Source organism: Ursus maritimus, unplaced genomic scaffold (assembly GCF_017311325.1).
Source record: "Ursus maritimus isolate PB19 unplaced genomic scaffold, ASM1731132v1 scaffold_17, whole genome shotgun sequence".
NCBI lineage: Eukaryota > Metazoa > Chordata > Mammalia > Carnivora > Ursidae > Ursus > Ursus maritimus.
The window spans coordinates 56,829,739-56,847,446 of NW_024424119.1; the positions used below are offsets into that span (position 1 = coordinate 56,829,739).

The 17,708-nt window shown below is 53.2% G+C and overlaps 2 protein-coding genes across 2 annotated transcripts in view; both read right to left on the bottom strand.

Moving 5' to 3' along the window:
* Positions 1 to 9,217, bottom strand: part of LOC103679933 (ABO, alpha 1-3-N-acetylgalactosaminyltransferase and alpha 1-3-galactosyltransferase) — a 23,121-nt gene extending 13,904 nt beyond the window's left edge. Inside the window, exons 1-2 of the mRNA XM_008709455.2 lie at positions 9,205 to 9,217; positions 2,917 to 2,989 (exon numbers count right to left, since the gene is read on the bottom strand). Coding sequence (XP_008707677.2) covers positions 2,917 to 2,989; positions 9,205 to 9,217 — 86 coding nt within the window. The remainder of the gene's footprint in view (positions 1 to 2,916; positions 2,990 to 9,204) is intronic.
* A 7,413-nt stretch (positions 9,218 to 16,630) lies between these two features.
* SURF6 (surfeit 6) overlaps positions 16,631 to 17,708 on the bottom strand; it is a 1,635-nt gene continuing 557 nt past the window's right edge. Inside the window, exons 2-3 of the mRNA XM_040631356.1 lie at positions 17,295 to 17,495; positions 16,631 to 17,110 (exon numbers count right to left, since the gene is read on the bottom strand). Coding sequence (XP_040487290.1) covers positions 16,631 to 17,110; positions 17,295 to 17,495 — 681 coding nt within the window. The remainder of the gene's footprint in view (positions 17,111 to 17,294; positions 17,496 to 17,708) is intronic.

Sequence of the window (17,708 nt, forward strand, 5' to 3'; positions counted from 1 at the left end):
TCTCATCAGCTCTCAGACTGCAGCAACCCATCTGTGTGGATACCTCACACTCTCTCCACACAGACCGCTCCCTGGAGGTCCGCAGGTCCTCAAACTCAAATCGTCCAAAACACAATTCACGTCCTGCCCCGTGCCCGACTTGACCCCCTTATGTACCACCTCTCCTGGTGACACCACTCTCCACCACGCCCTGGAGAGGAAGGTGAGGCTCCGATGGGCACAGACCAGACGGAAGAGGTTACGACAGCCCTGGGAGCCTGGCGGCAGAACCCCGGGGAGCCAGAAACGACGTGGCTAAGTCTGGGGGTCCATCTGTGTGGGACTCTTTCCTTTTGCCAAATTAGAAGATAATTTTGCCCATCAAAGAATTCTGTCCTAGGATTTATCCTGGTTTGTGTGAATTAAAAAAAAAAAGGCAGCAAAAGATTTTTAAATCAGTCTTTGCACATTGAGGTCACCTTTTAAAATTTAAATGTTCATTTGAAGAAAGAGCTTTTATTGTGAGCTTTTGAAAAGTGCCAGAAAGTGCTCATGTAGGCTTAGTCACATCAGATGGGATTTTTAAGTTACACTCAAACAAAACACGTAAAAATTCTACATCCACAAAAAATTTATGAAAGTAGCACATGGGGAGGCAAAGTCCAAGGCGGAAAAAAATCTGCTCTAAAAGAAAACTTTTTTCAAGAAGAAAATAATCTGATGTATCTTCTGGGTTCTAAACATTAATCAATCTAAAAAAATTAAAAAGGCAATCCAAGGTATGTCAAAATGAGGGGGAAAGAAGATAAAATGAGATGTGAACACAGAACAATGCAGAGGAAGAGGGTGCTGGTTGAGTAAGTCAAAAGAACCTTGGCACCTAGATGGAGAATAGAGGCCAGACTCCCGACCCCTGACCCCCGACACCAGACCCCTAACGCCTGAGCCCAGACCCCAACCCCTGACCCCCGACCCCAACCCCCAACATGAGACCGCAGGCCCCCGACCCCAGACCCGTCGGGCCGCCACTCTGGGCACCTGGCTGTAACAGACACTGCAGGCAGCAGCCAGGCCAGACGGGGTGAGGGGTTTCAGAACTGGGTCACAGCGGGAAGCTGCAGGGCACGGTGACAGGTGGCTCCAAATACTCGAAGGCATGACAGGAAGGTGCCACGGGCTCTCGGCGCTCCCTGGGGTCCTCATGTTCCAAGGAAGAGTATTTTCATGCCATGGGAGGACACGTTCTAAGACTCAGACTTTGGGACAGGCTGCTTTCTGAGCACGGAGTTCTCCTGCTGCACACAGTACGGGTGGAGGCTGGATCCCTGGCGGGTCGGGCCGTGGAGCCAGCTCGGCCCCGGACCCGCAGCATGCCACGATCAAGCTCTGAAGTGGGGGCCAGGCCTGGAAGGACAGCACGGCAGCTCAGGGGGTCCCTCTGCGGGTCGGCAGCCCCCATGTAGTGGGCAGAGACCGCCTGGAATGTCATGCCGCCCCCCCCAGCCCCCGTCTCTGTTCCATACGTAAGTGGCTGCTTGTTGCTTAGACCAGACGCTCTATGAAGCCCTGCCAAGTGTCCAGCTCTGGCAGGTCAAGGGGTGTCTTCCTCCAGGAGATCCAGGAAACCCTGTATCCTCTCTCGTGCCAGCCTAGCCCTGTCTACTTCCCCTACCAGACCTGACACTGTTCAGGACAGGGAGCTGTCCCACTGACAGTGACATATTGGTGCCCCCCACGTCCCCCAGAGCACACCAGGCTCAGTAAACACCTGCCTAGGTGAATGCATTGATGTGTCCAACAGCCCAAGAGCATCGTTTTCCAAATCAGACACTGGCTGGACCGTCAGCCCTGAGATGAGATGCTGGCCCAGATTGACTCCCCCTCAGTAGCCTGGGAGGCCAGCAGCAAGGACAGTCTGCATCTTGGCCTGGCCACTTCTTGCCTTGGAACCTGGGTGTCACCTGAACCTCCGGAGCCTTAGTTTCTCAGGTGTACAATGGGCATAGTAATGCATATCTTATAGGTTGTTCAGAGAAGGTACAAGAATGTCCACCAGCATTTTGCTCAGGCCCTAGCACAAAATAAAAATCCAATATTTCTTCTTTTTTAGAGAGAAAAAGAAAGTGCAAATGGTGCGGGGAGGGGCAGTGGGAGAGGGAGAGAGAGAATCTCAAGCAGACTCCCTGCTAAGCACGGATCCCAATGTGAGGCTCGATCTCATGACCCTGAGATCACGACCTGAGCTGAAACGAAGAATTGGACCCTTAACCGACAGTGCTACTTAGGTGCCCCACTTACAGATTTCTTCACAAAAGTCATCAGTGAAAACGTGTATAGTTCTAAAGCTTAACCACTAAATGCAAATGCCTGCTTGTGATCTGAACTATATATTCAAACATTCAGCATCCAGGGCAAAGTGGAGGCTAGGGGCAATTTTATCTTGTGGGGTAAGAACGGGTGAACTGAAAAAGTATCCACTAGATTCTATTTTTTTAAGGGGATGCAATTTTACTAAGTTTGTTTTAAAACATAAACTTCACTGTTTCTTTTAAACTAATGAAATGCGGTTAAAAAAGAAAAAAAAAGTGTTACCTGTTTTCCCCAAACGTATCTAAAGCATGATGTGAGTTCCGTGAGCTGATATAACTGGTGTTTCTCACAGGCTGTCAAACACTGCCTTCAGAAGCCCTCTGCACCCCTGGCACCTACCCATGCCCATAAATCATCAGGGAGCAGAGCAGAGCCCTGGCTGCGAGTCCATGCCCCCGTGAAGTGGTGGGACCTGAGGCTTCCCTTCTCTGCAAAAGGAGGGCGACAGTGCTGGTCACACCTTCTGGTCATTGTGGGCCAACCCTAACTGGTTGCATGAACTACAGTCAAATATGCCATAAGAAATCCCAACCTGCCATCGGACCCCAGCGCTCCCGCCCTCCTTACCTGCAGAAGCCCAGGACAGCAGCGAAGAACAGGAACCCACACAGCCAGAAGTTGGCGCTCTTTCCCCGGAAGCCTGTGGAGAGGAGGCCTCAGTTATTCAGGGCGGGATTACCTAAAGCACCTTGTTGAGGCCAAAATTGGGCCCTGGCCAGGGATGGGCTCACAGCTGGAAGCACTCTCCTCTTTCCGTACTCACAGGAAAGCCGGGTTAACCTCTCCTGGAGGCACTGAGCCCTGCCCTGCAGGACCAGGCACCTGCCCTGGTGCCTCTCCTTGTTGACAAGCCCCCAGGGAATGGGTGCACTCTTATTTTTTATTTTAAAGATTTTATTTTATTTATTTGAGAGAGAGTGAATGACAAAAGTGCAGGAGCAGGGAGGAGGGGCAGAGTGAGAAGCAGACTCCCCGTTGAGCAGGGAGCCCAACGCTGGGCTCCATCCCAGGACCCCAGGATCATGACCCGAGTTGAAGGCAGACGCTCAACTGACAGCCACCTAGGTGCCCCTGGGCCCATTCTTCATAGTCCAAAGGATGGGGCTGAGGTGGGGCTCAGCAATAATGCAACTGGCGAAGTGTGGATGACAAGACACATGAGAGTTGTGACACACAAGGGTGCACCAACCCAGCTCCACTGAGGGGATTCCAGACTCCACGGGCACCTCCCAGCCCTAACGCAGTGGGAGCTCTCGCCAGAGTCACACACACCATGGCCACAGAGCCCACTGCAGGGAAAACACTTGAGGAAAGGTGCACGTTGGAAGAAAGCCATATTGCATTTCTGAGCCTCGCCCCTCCGGGCAGGGGGAGGAGTAGGGAGCAAGGAATTCAGGATGCCACCCCTGAGAAGGTGAAAATTGGTTCTTGGGGATACAAAAAAAACCTCTTAGACATTAATGACTTGTGGCCTCCCAAAGCTTACCTTAACCCAGCAAAATCTTACTCTTAAGTATTTTTCTATTTAGGGACAATTTTTTTTTCAGTAGGCTCTATACCCAACATAGGGCTTGAACTCATGACCCCAAGATCAAGAGTCCCATGCCCTGCCCACTGAGCCAGGCAGGTGCCTCTCTCTTTAGGGGCAATTTAAATTCAATTTTATTATCCTCCTTACAGTGCCATCACCCAGGAGCGGTGAGGCTCAGAAACACCGCAGTAGGGGGTGGACAGAAACTGGTCTCCACAGGTAGGGACATCTGGTAGTGTTTAACCAGAGTCAGATTCACTCTGCATCTGACCCAGCAAACCCACTTGTGGGGATCTACACTGGGGAGACACTTGCCCACGTGAAAAACGATATTGTTCACAACGGCTGTGTTTGTGAGAGCAGAAGCCTAGAAACCAGCTGGTGTTCTTCACTAGGGCCACCTGCGGGCAGCCACCAAGGCGATGCTGTGCGGCTCTAAGAACAGGGGCGCTCTTAGCACAGGTGTGGTGGGTAGAATGCAAAGTCCGGAACAGCCGGACAAGGAATAGCTAAAAATAGTTAGCTACAGGGAGCAGGGAGCCGGCAGAGGCACCAGCACCTGCCAGGTGGGGGTGACACTTCTCCATCAGACCCAGATAAACACATAAATAAACCACAATAAAAGAGAGATACTAAATTTCCGTCTTGGAGAGGGGAAGACCCTTTCTAAGTGTGGCCTAAGATTTTTCTAATAGCCCTAAACGAAGACAAATAAATATGAACCAACGAAAATTAAAATTTGGCACGTGGTTAAAAAAAAAACACAAACAAAATCAAGAAACACAAATTTTTAAAAAGGTGGAACTCACATCACAAAGGCCCCAAGCCTTTATAATAATAGCTCTTATGACTTAATAAATAAGAGCAACTGGTGAGTGTTTTGGTTTTTTTTAAGATTTTATCTTTAAGTCATCTCTACACCCAAGGCTTGAACTTCAACCCTGAGATCAAGGGCACGATGCTCCACCCACTGAGCCAGCTAGAGACCCCATGAACTGTTGTAAAGGTCAAACGATATGGGGCGACAACTCACATTAAAGGCATTCAACCTCACCACGGTGACAGCAACACAATAGAGATTGTCCTGAGAGTCCAAATGTCCCCCATCGGGTGTGCACGGGGCGCTGGCCAGCCAGCCCAGGTAAAGTGCGTGCCGAACCAGGTGAGCTGGGAGACCCAGCCATGATCAGAGCAGGGCATGAATGAGAGGGATGCAGCCCAGTGCCATGTCTGTGCATCATTCATGCTTCTCTCCTGACCTTCCCTCCGCAGGGCCGTCCCAGTTCTCCCCGCTCCCTGTAGAGAACAGCTTGAAACGCCATTCTCAGGCCCTACATCCTCCTCGCATCATCTCCTCACCCTCCCTAACCTGCCTGTCATGCCAACCACCCACTGGGGCTCCTCTACGACTGGCTGGTTCCAGGACGCCTGCAGTCCGAACCCCTTGCTCTCTCTTCTGCCCTCGGCCAGCTTGATCATCAATGCCACTGAACTCTGCTTCCTTTGGTCTACTCTCTGGCTACACCCGCCCTGCAGCCGCCTCTGCACCCCCTCCTCCAGGAGCACAAACGTTGGAGGCTCCAGGCTTGGCCCCAGCCTTTCTTCTGTCCCCACAGTGCACCAGAGCATTAACTACCACATTTGTGCTGCTGTCCCCCTCCCACCATTCTCCAGCCTTTACCTGCCTGTGGACCTCTGGACTTGGAGACCTAACCACTCACGGGCCCTCCCCACGGAAGGCACATCAGCCCTTTCATGGCCAAACAGGACTGTGGGTCCCTGTCACCCATGCCCCCCGTGGGGCACTATTCCCATCTCATGGCCAGGCACCAAAACCCACTGAAAGCTCAGAGGCATCTTTCCACCTTCCTTTCCTTACCACCCCAAACTCAACCCACCAGCACACCGTGCTGCCACACCTTCAAAGTGTGGGTACAGCTGCTGGGGGTGTAGCTGCTGGGGGAGAAAGTATGGCAAGTCCTCAAAAGTTAAACATAGGATTACCATATAATCCGGCAATTCCACTGCTGGGTCTCTGCACATTCAAGGCAGCATTATTCACAAAAAGGGGAAGCAATCCCAGAGTCCAACGATGAATGAAGGAGTCAAGGATGCATGGTCCATCCCCACCACGGAAAATCTCTCAGCCTTAGAAAGGAGGGAAATCTTGTCCCAGGCTCCAACATGAACAGGCCTCAAGGACATTAAGCTGAGTGAAACAAGGCAGTCTCAGAGGGAAAAATCTTGCAGGATTCCACTTACTTGAGGGACTTGGGCACAGAAGTGGATGGTGGGTGCCGGGGGCCAGGTGGGGGATGGTCAGTGTCTAATGGGGACAGAGTTTCAGCTTGGGAAGATGGGAGAGTTCTGTAGATGATCGGTGGCTGTGTACTTGAAACTGGTTAAAATGGTCAATTCCTTCTTATGTATATTTTATCACAATAATGAATTTTTGGAAAGGGCAGACAAGCAAATGGGATTGGCCCAGAGGCTCTTCCAGCCCCTGCGCTGGCTGATGGGGGAATGGCTGAAGGCGGCCCCTATCCAGCAAGGCAACTTCCTGATGTGGGGGGGCCCCCTGTTCTCATCTCTACCATGCCGGAGGACAGGGGTGTCCGCAGTCCGCCTGCCCCTGACCTACCCCACGGGATGCCAGAGTTGGGCGCTTGGGAGCCAATGGGACCACTCCACCCTTTCTGTTTGCAAGTTTCCCCCAATGTCCTGCAAGGTGTCCGCCCTGCCCAGGGACACTGGTGCCGTGTGCTCTGACACTCGTCCCCCTCTCTAGACAGTGCCGGCACACAGTAGGAGCTCAACAGTCAGCTGTGGATGGAATACCTCCAGCCCACACTTTCTACAGCAAAGCTGCCCATAGTTCAGGGCTGGGGGCCGGGTGGAGTCCTGGCACTTTCCAGTGGACTTTCTGAGTACCCCGTTCTGGCACAGAGCAGGTTGGCCCACGTGAAGCTGAAGGTCCCACCAGCTCACGGGTTGGGTTGGCCATATGCAGGGAGCTCCCCTGTGACCCCGGATGCAAAGTACACACGGCATGCACACTTTGGACAAAAAAGAAGGGGCACTGAGGCGCCTGGCCCGGTGGGGCTAGCAGGCCAGACACAGAGAACACAAGAAGGAAAGGCAGGAGGGTGCAGCAGGTGGGCAAGATCAAGAGAAGGGACCAGGAAGCTCCAGCAGCAGAAAAGTACCTTGTGTCCAAGGACCTGGGGGTTTGGGTGGAACAGAAGCCAACCCCAGAGGGACTGGAAGCTGGAAGGCCAGACCCCAGGGTGGGGGGCGGTGGTCTGGAGTGCTAAAACCAGGGCAGGTCTAAGCAAACTGGGCTGAATTGGGCACCCTACCAGGTCCCTGACTTTCAGACCAGAGTTGTCCCTGTTTGTGGGACTCTAACAGACAGGTATCTCTGGGAGGCTGGACGGCCAAGTCTGGGGCTGCTAGCCCCTCTCCTTGAGATGCTTAGCATCAGAGCCAGCGCCTACCCCTACTGGACCCCACCAGGGCATGACCGTCCCCAGAGCTGTGGTCACCACCTTCCAGGGAACCAGGGAACACTTGGACTCTGCCCAGGTGCTTGTGCCATCTGGGCCATGGGACTCGGCTGGCTCTAGGAGTTGCCCTTCCCACCACCACACCGTCTCTGCTTTGGTCATGAAGAGCAAATACACTTTAGAATGAGGACAAAAGTAAACAGCAATGGCCACTGTGTCCCTCCCAGCCAGTCCGGGACAGGGTTTCTTCAGGGAGCCCTGCTCCAGGCCCAGCCCAAGCCAGGCCATGTCTGCCTGTCTCCTATCAACAAAAGAATTTTGATGACTAAAAATCAGGAAAAGCAGTGGCTGTTGTCTTTGGTTTTCTCTTCTGGGAAGACGTGTGCTCTCCTGCCCGGGCTGGGCTCTGACTCCCCAAGGGGCCGAAGAAGCCCCTTCCCACCCTGCACCTCCTCCCAGGCTCTGGCAAGGCCCCCACCCAGCCCGGCAGGAGGGAATGGAGGGAGGATTCCAGGTCTCCGTCCTTGTCTCTCTGGACTCTCCCAGCCTCTCTCCAAGGCCACTTCTTCCTGCTGTCAGGGGAGAGGGCTGAGCAGAGCACGGGAGCCTTCCTAGAGGCCCCCCGGAACCCTTCTTTCTCCTCTGGTCAAAGAAGGGGTGACTCCAGGGCCCGGGGTTCAACCCCAGCTATGGTGGGCACCTGGGACATCTGGACCCACGTAGCCTGTTTCATGTCCATTAGACTGGGCTTTGGACTGCTGTTCTGGAAGTTTCATTGAGACCACACTGCCTGCCAGGCCCCTGCAAAGGGCCATGGATGAGAGGATGAATAAACAGTGCCAGGTCCTGGGTGTCCTAGATACACACAAAGGTCAGATCCTTCCCCTCCTGGCCACTGAGGAAAGGCAGCTGGGCACAGGATGGCCCTGGGCAGGAGCTCTGAGCAGGTGCACTACTGTTCCCGGGGGTGGGGGGCCCCAGATGTCCAGCACTCCACCAGGGCTGCCCCATCTACAGCCGCAGGGGCTGGGTCCGGGGCCTACCGGTCCTGCTGACAAGAACCTGGGTTGTTGGGCTGATCTGTGTCCAGGTAGCAGCAGAGATAGCAGGGAGAGAGGGCCGGGCAGGGAGAGAGCACCAAGGGCAAGACAGAAGCCTCCATTTCTCAGCCAGAGAGGCAGAGACCACCCTCTGCGGAAAAGTGCAGCAGACCCCACTGTCCTGGCCAGATCCGGAGGAGAGGGGAGGGGCAGGAGGGGAACTTCCTCCTGGCTTTCCAGTCCCTTCCCCTCCACTCTCCCTCCTTCCCTCCCCTCTGTCCTTAGATCTCAGCCTCACAGGGTGACCTTGGACCAGCTCCAGTCTGTTATTACTGACATCAGGGAGCCAACCTGCACCCACAGGAGACTCCTGTCCCCTCAGCCTACTTTCGGCCCAGACAAGTAGAGAGAAGAGAGCCCAGGAAAGGGGATGGGGACAGGAGGCCTGGGCAGGAGTGCTGGGCAGGGAGTTTTGCATGTCAAATCAAGACATTCCCCCCAAGGGCCTGCCCCCACCACTAACACTGCTGTGGCCACATTCTGTCTGTGGCCCTTCTCTGGGCACCACCATCATCCCTGCCCAAGACCACACCCACTCCTACACACAGAAGAAAATGTAGCTCCCAGACCCTCCCTGCTCCCACAGCACCCAGCTGTCCCCACCAAGGCTAGTTCTGGACCTCTGGCTCTATGCAGCTGGGAAGCCCTGACCAGATGGTCAGAGGCCCATAGAGGTAACCATCACCCTATTCTGGAGCCCTGGTTCCTCCCCACTCACCTCTGGGGTCCATAGCTCCTCTGAGGACCCACAGGCCAGGTGCCCTGGAGGCAGAGGCTGGTATAGGAGGTGGAAGGCTCCCTGGCAGAAGCTAAGCACAGCACAGACCTTAGGCTCAGAGCCAGACCAACCCGACTAACCAAGTCCTGGCTCCTGCCTGGGCCCAACCCCACCTGTCCCTTCTAGGTGGGAGGAACTCAACAGGTTTCCGGTTTGCCCAGATCTGGCAGGGAGAAGCAGCTAGGTCAGTCCTACGACAAAAACCAGACTTTTCAGCTAGATGCCCGTGGCCAGCAGCCCAACTGGCACAGGTGCAGTAATACCTCCTACCTCAGATCACAGAAGTTCCCAGCTGGTGATTTCCCCCGCTCTCAGGGCCAAGCCTGCCTGCATTACGGCCACCAAGCCCTGGGAGATTTGGCCCCTGCTCACCTCTCCAGCTTAGGCTCATCCCCGTCCCACTCCCACTCCCCTCCCCGACCTCTCCACCTTTCCTCATTTGTGTCTCCAGCACGGGGAGCTGCTTTATTCACCTGGCACATCATCTACCTTATCTCCAAACAGCACAGTGGTCTCGGACGCTTTCTGGGTCTCATATTTTCTCTAGAGGGGAGGTCCCAGAGATTTCTGACACACTGGAATAAAGATGAGCTTCAGCGAAGGCCTAGGAGAGGCTGTCCCTCGGGTGCAGGGACTCCAGGGTGTGGGGTACCACTTACGGATTAAACACGGCACACCGCGGAGCCTGGGAGAGGAAGAGGACAGCCCTCTCTCTGGCCCTATCCTCCTGCTAAGACTTTCTGTGCAGGCTCCCACCTGGCCCAGAGGGAGGGATGAAGGAACCAGTTGGGACAGGACAGAGACACCACACCACTGCTCCCAACCAGCCTGGCCCCACTGCTCAGTGCCAGCCACTGGGGATGGAAGAGAGGGCCTGTCCACCAGCCATCCCAAAGGTGCAGGCTGGCCTGTGTCCAGCTGAGGTCAGAGAGGCAGAACTGCACCCACAGAGGCCCCTTGTCAGGGTGACATGGCAGCAAGAGAAGCTGAATGATAAATCAGCTGTCACACCTGCTTCACTCCATACACAAAACTGGACTCAAAATGGATAAGTGGCCTAAATATGAGCTTAAACAATAAAAAAATTGTTTTAATATTTATAAAATATAACACATATTTTTAAAACACTTGCAAACCACATCTGATAAGGGTTTAATATTCAGAACGTGTAAAAAACTCTTACATTTCAACAAAAGACATCCAATTGAAAAATGGAAAAGGACTTCAACAGACATCTCTCAGAAGACCATGAAAGCCAATATGCGCAGGCAAAGCCGCTCAACGCCATCAGTCATCAAGCAAATGCAAGTCAGCAGCACCATGAGCTAACCCTTCACACCCACTGGAAGAGCTATAAGCAAAAATAGGGAAAATCAGAAATGTTGGTGAGGACTGCAGACATCGGAGCCTTGTACTTTGCTGGTGGGAATGTAAAATGGTGCAACTACTGTGGAAAATTATTTGGTGGTTCTCCCAAAACGGCAACACAGAATTAATGCCAGACCCAGCAATTCCACTCCTGGGCACAGACCCAAAGGGACTGAGAACAGATCCTGAAGCAAGCTCAGGTGCACACACATTCGCAGCAGCCGGTTCTCAATGGCCAACAGGTGGAAGCAGCCCAAAAGCCCACCAACAAACAAACTAACGTGGTCTGGCCACACAATGGAATGCAATTCAGCCATAAAAAGAAATGAAGTCCTGATAGACGCTACAGTGAAGGAATCTCAAAAAAACTGTGCTCAGTGAAAGAAATGAGACCAAAGGCCAATATTCTGTAATTCCACTTCTATGAAATGTCCAGAGTAGGTAACTCTGTGGAGAGGAATGCAGGTTGGTGGGTGCTAGGGTGGGAGGGAGGAGGGAATGGGGAGTGACTGCTTAATGGGCTCACGGTCTTTTTTGGGGGTGACGAGAACGTTCTGAACAAGAGAATGATGGTGGCTGCACAACAGTGTGAATATACTAGAAGCTACTGAATCATGCGCTTTAAAACGTTCAGTTTTATGAATTTCACCCTAACAGTTTTTATGTATTTTTTTTAAAGACTGTATTTATTTAAGAGAACAAGCAAGAGAGAGCACAGATAGAGGGAGGGGAAGAGGGAGCGGGAGAAGCAGGCTCCCCACTGAGAGGGAGCCCGATGCAGGACTTGATCCCAGGACCCTGAGATCATGACCTGAGCTGAAGGAAGACGCTTAACCGAGTCACCCAGATGCCCCTGTCCTAATAATTTTTTAAACATCAACTGTGTTGTATTTTCTATCTTTGGCTCATGATGAACCAAAATGACGTTGTCTTTTCCCCGCCACCCCAGTCACCGGGTCTCCCCATTCTGGTTGGGCTCCCCTCGCCCTGGGGGAGCATTGGCCTTTGACGTGTCAGGGGCTGAGGGAGAAGGTGGGTCCTCGCTCCATGCTGAGCCTGAGAGGGCTGGACGTCCGATGGGGAGGCTGCATGAGTATCAGCAGTGGCTGGACACTGATACAGGCCTGGGCGACCTGGGCGAGGGCCCCTGGTGTTCTGGCCCGAGGTCGGGGTCTGAGGACCACCAAGTGGCACTACGAGGCTGAAGGAACAGTCGTCCAGGCCAGGAGGAGCAACAGAACTCCATAAATGTTAACCACTCGGATTGGGCTAAAGTCCCCAGTGCAGGGCACACAGGTGGGGCAAAGCCAGATCCAACAGGAACTGAGGAAAAACACGTGTGATGTGGCCCATGCACAGCTGGCAAGGAGCCCTTCACAATGGTTACAAATGCTTAACAGCTCAGTCACGTTACAGTTACTTCCCTCAAAACCTTCTCCCCCCTCTGCTGGTTTGACAAACCCACTCCCATCACTGCATTCATACAGTTTCCTTGGGAACCTTTTGGTTGTGAGCCCATCTGCATCACATCTTTGTAAAGTATGTTCCTTCTACAGTTACTGAGTTCAAGTTTGCTCTGTGGTCCAGGTGGAAATTCCTTCCCTTTGAGAAGGGAACAGAATGGATTATCAGTTATGGCTGCGATGTTTACTCTTAGTCCATGGTGTTCCTCCTGTTTGTTTTGCTTTTTATAGCTTTGAAGGAACTTTTTCTTTCGTTGGTGTTGTTTGGTGTGTTTTTCAATACTTTGGAATTTCTCTTTGCACTTTCTTAATCTATTTTTACTTCCTGTGTGTTTGTCTATGCCTCTCAGTGTGCTGCTTCATTTATTTCTGATGCCATATTTTTCTTCCACTCTTTCTTAGTTTGTCTGATTGATATATATATATATATATATATTAAAGCTTTATTTTTTTAAAAGATTTTTATTTATTTGACAGAGAGCACAAGCAGTGGGAGTAGCAGGCAGAGGGAGAGGGAGAAGCAGGCTCCCCACAAAGCAGGGAGCCCGATGTGGGCTCCATCCCAGGACCCTGGGATCATGACCTGAGCCGAAGGCAGATGCTTAACCGATTGGGCCACCCAGGCGCCCCTAATATACATTTTTTAATGATTTTATTTTTAAGTAACCTCTATGCCCGATGTGGGGCTCAAACTCATGACTCTGTGATCAGGAGTCACATTGTCCACCTACTGAACCAGCCAGGTGCCCCTTGTCTGACATTTTTCAATCATTCTCTTGACTCACTATCTCGAGACTCCACAAGGTCATTTTTCTACTTTGGGCTTTCTTTATAAAGGTGATTGGCTTTTGTTTTTTTTCTTTATTCCTGAAGAAATATTTGAGAGAATTCATTGGCAAAAAGCGTTCTGGTTAGGTTCTTCGAGTGCACCTGTTACTGGCTCTTTCCTTCTTTGTATCGTGTGGTATTACTATACACATCTCATGCAAATTCCCATTTTGAAACTCACAGAATAAGGCTCCTCCTGGCATAGATATTTGCACCAGCGTCACTGAAGCAGGATGAAACCTAAATTATCATTCAGAGCAACAGGATTTTCCTTATAACCCAGGGCTGGATGTGCAAACTTCAGTTTTTCTATCCCTGAGTCAGAGAGAAAAGGAAGTTGTAGGAATATCCTCAAAGCAACGTTCTCTGTCACCCCAACCCCCAACAGAGGTGTTCCAGCCAGGGTGGTTTATTGAGTCTTTGTCCCGTGCCATACTCTGCTTCCCAGAACCCAACTCCCACACGGCCTCCGGCTGCCAGACTTCCTCTCACATTCTTGGAGTTAGCACAGGCTATGTATTTGCATCGTGGAGAAAGGGACTGATCAATCCTCCCGGGGATCTACAACCAAGGACAGCCCCATCTCACTTCATTTTGCTCCCATTCAACCCCTACTGGCTTCCGCACCGTCACCTGTTGTATGGGGGGGAACCTCAATGCCTCCTACTTACAACTAAGATAGTCTTGTTTTGTTTCTATTTTCCTAGTTGGCTTTGGTGCTTTCTGAAAGAAGAAATACCAGCTTTATGCTGACGTCTTCAAGTTGGGTGTGCCATAATATCTTAATCCCCCTTCTGCTTAGATCAACAGAGTTGTCACTTAGAGCTTGTAGCTAGGAGCCCTGATTGACACAGAATTCGTGCCAAGAGTGGTTAGCAGGCAGGCCCTGCTCAGGAGGCATCAGCCTCTTCAAAACATCCCGGCCCCTCCTCCGGACACCGAGTAGGCTGCGTTTCTGCGCCCACTGAAGTTAGGCGCAGCCACGTGAGAACACGTGGCGCCTGCAGACAAAAGCCTTCAGATCCAATGTGTCGTCTGCCTGTCTTAACTGATAAACTTTACCAGTTTAACACAGCAGTCTCAGGTTCTCAGCAAAACTGCAAGGAGCCAGTAGCCTCATCCCCAAGGCCATTTCACCTTCCTGTGTCTAGACCTACAAGCAGATCGGACCCCCAAGAATCCAATGACAAGGTCAAAGTAGGAAGGTTCAGCTCACTAAGTGAGCAGAAACATTTGCTGCTTTATACCGAAAAGATCAGGCAAATACGTGGGAACTGATCCTGGAAGTGCTTGGCCAGGAGGAGGGAGGCAATCTGACCGGCTTGCATCTAGAATCAAGGTTCAACGGGCTAGCTAGGGAACTAGGGAGGATTCAGGGATTTCCTGTTGCCCAGACAAAACCTGGAGTCCACTGAGGTCCACATAAGGTAAGTGAAGCTTCCAGAAATCTCCTGGAATAACAGAAAAGAAACCCCAGTGGAGAGGCAGGCTTGTTGGAGGAGCCTTACCATGTTACCGGCTCATCCCCCCAACAGATGGTCAGGGGAGGATCAGGAAGACACGCCTTTGCCACAAGCAGAGCTCGGACCGCTTGGCAAAGAGCACGGTGGCTCTTCTCTGAAGCTGGAACGCTGGTATGAGACCATGACTGAGGTCCCAGGGGCAATGCAGGGGTCACGACCCAACAGCAGAGAACACGCAGCCAAGTTTTATTTCCACAGGCCATGTATGCAAGGTTCCCATGACTGTCTGCCAGGCCAGTGCAGTGAACTGGATGAGGCGACCCACTGGGGTCTGGAGACCACTCCCCTTCTGCCCCCCACCCCCAGGTCTGGCGAACAGAAGCCTCACTTGAGCTGACTGGTCACAGCCCCTCACTGAATTTCTAAAGAGCCAGTGCCAAAAGGAGACTACCGCTGACCTTAAAAGTAAAACCGCCAGGTCCTTTACCAGCAAAATCGGTTCTTTCGGGAATAGCAGAGAGTTGCAATTCAGGACATGCAAGTTATGGCAAAACCACGGGCAAGTCCAACAAAGAAAGGAGTGTTATTTTATGAGGAAGTTAGAAGGGGCCGTCCTGAACCAAAGTCCACTGGAGAAAAGCAGGAGTTCAGGGCGAGGGCGGTTTCTCACCGGCTGAGCTGCTGGGTAGTGGATTTCTCTCAGGAGAAGCAGCGTCCGTCCTTCCCTGTTGGGTCTGTAGTCATGATTCCCTCCTGTGGAGGACACTTGTGCCGGGGTGCCTAATGACAGTTCTTCCTGTAACTGACTCCGGGTGGCATAGTGCACGAGAGCTCCTCTTTCTGGCCTTCTGACTCCATTTTAGTGAGCTTTCCCCTTATTACTTTTCATATTACCACAACCTTTGGGACTGTCAGAACCCCATTTCCTGTGCAGGAGGGGTTCTGGTTAGGGCAATCTTCATCCACTTGCCTCTGCCCGAGGAACGGGGTATCTTTGAAACTGAGGACCACCACCATTTGGTTCTGGAAATGTTTCTGACATTCAGCCCTTGGAAGTTTTCTCCCACAATGCTGTACGCAGCCTCTCGATCCCGCCCTGACATACCTTATCCTCCACGGTGCTGTTCACCCTCAAGTCCACTCTGCCCAGTACGGCCACACCAGCCTTTCCCTTACAGCCTGTTTCTTAACTGGAGCTCAGTCAAGACAGTTATTAACGGCTTTACTGAAATATTATTCATGAGCCATGAAATCCCCCCGTCTCGTGTGTCTGCAGCGGTTCTGCCCGTCTGCAGACATGCATGCAATTCCACCGCCTCCCTGGGCATCTTCCGTCGCCTCGGCAACGCCTAGCTTCTAGCCCTGTCTCCCGCCTCCTTCTGGACTGACATCCTCCAGTCCACCCCATCTCCCCTTCCTCCCAGCACAGCGCATGCTTCCAACCAGCATCTTTTTTTCTTCACTAAAGACTTATTTATTTTAGAGAAACAGCACGAGCAAGAGCAGAGGGAGAGGAAGAGAGAATTTCAAGCAGACTCCACGCTGAGGGTGCAGTCTGATGTGGGGCTCAATCAGAGAACCCTGAGATCAGGACCTAAGTCAAAACAAGAGTCAGGCGCGCGTGACCAACTGAGCCACCCAGGCGTCCCCAGCGGGCATCTTAATCTTAACTTTTCATATGCGTGTTTACCTTAAGCTCTAATTTTTGCTCCTCTTACAAATAAACTCAGAACTCCCTCCCAGTCACACCCAATGTTGTCCGATCCGCCCTCTGGCAGTCACCTGAGGCCAATGCCACCTTGGGCTTGGGCTACAGCAGTTCTAACTTTCCTCCCTTCCAGGCGAGTTTTGGACTCACACGGACAGTCCCGAAGGCCAATCTTTCCCAGCTCGCGCGGAGGGGAAGAAGGAGCCAATGAAGTGCCCCCCAGAACTCTCACACCCGCCACACCTCCCTCACCCTGCAAACTTCTGGGGAGCTTCGTGGCCTCCCAAAAGAAGACTGGAACCCAGACCCTGTCAGCCCTTTCCAGGCTCTGAAGGATCGAAGCCTCCATTCTCCACATCTCTCCCTTTCTTTCTCATGTGGGAGCTGAGCCCTCCCACCCAGCCTGTGGGGTGAGCCCACAGAGCCCCGTTTGCCGGGAGCCTAGACCGCACAGAATGAGCTCCCGCCGCTGTCACACGAGGTGGGAGTGCAGCTCCAGGTCAGCGACGAGGTCTGGGCGCCCGGGCTGCAGGCCCTCACGCCAGGCCGGCCCGCTCCAGGTCCTGGGGCAGGATCCGGCCCTTCTTGCGGGCCTTGTCCAGGCGCCGCTCGGCCCGGGCCGCCTTCTTCTTGCGCAGGTTCTGCCTCCGCTTGTCCTGCCGCCGCTGCATCTTCTCGACCACATGGGCCGTGCGTTTCTCCCACCGGCGCTGCCGCTGCGCGCGCCGTTTCTCCTTGCGCTTCAGGGCCTCCTGCAGCAGGTGCTCGCTGTCGCGGATGCGCACGCCCTCGGCCTTGTACAGCAGGTTGGTCCACTGTATCTTGCTCTCGAGCTCCCGGGCCTTGCCCTCGTCCTGGTCCCGCAGCTCCTCCAGCCGCGCCTGCCGCGCCTGCACGCGCTCCAGCAGCTGCCGGTAGTTCCTGCCCGTCAGCGGCGCCAGGTTCCCCTTCAGCTTCTGCCTCTTCTCCTTCCGGCGCTGGGCCTTGCTGGCTGCTGGCTCCTCGGTCACCTCCACCTCACAAGTAGGGGTTGCGACCCAAGTGAATCACAGCTTTACAATGCCTCTCCCGTGGATGCTCACAAGCACCCCCGTGGGCAGGCACCCCACTCTGCAGATGGGCAGCTGCAGGCCAGAGGCCACACAGCCAGCCGGGGTGGAGCCCGGGTCCCCGCACTCCGTGGCTGGGCCCGCCCCTCACCTTATTGAAGAGCAGCCCCGGCTGCACCTCTTCGTGGGGCGGCTCGTGGGGCGGCTCGTGGGGCGGCTCGGCAGCCTCCGCAGCCTTTGCCGCTTTCTCCTTTGCCCTCAATTCCTTTCGCTTCCTCTTTTTCCGGTCCCGCTCCTGCTTTCTCCGCCGTCTCTTCTCCAAAACAGCAGGAGACAGCTCCGTGGTGTGGCCCTGGAGGAGAAAAGCAAAAACTCACATATGAGGTCCTTCCAGTTTGAGGGGCCCCGGTCTGGAATGTGGAATCAGAGTAGGAAAGCAGGTGAGGAGCCTGCTCAGCAGGACAAGATGTCCAGTGACTTCAGCGTTACCCTGTGAAATGACCTATCAACTAGAACACAAGGGACCCCAAAATGACAAGAGGACCCCCAAGTAAGAACCATAGCT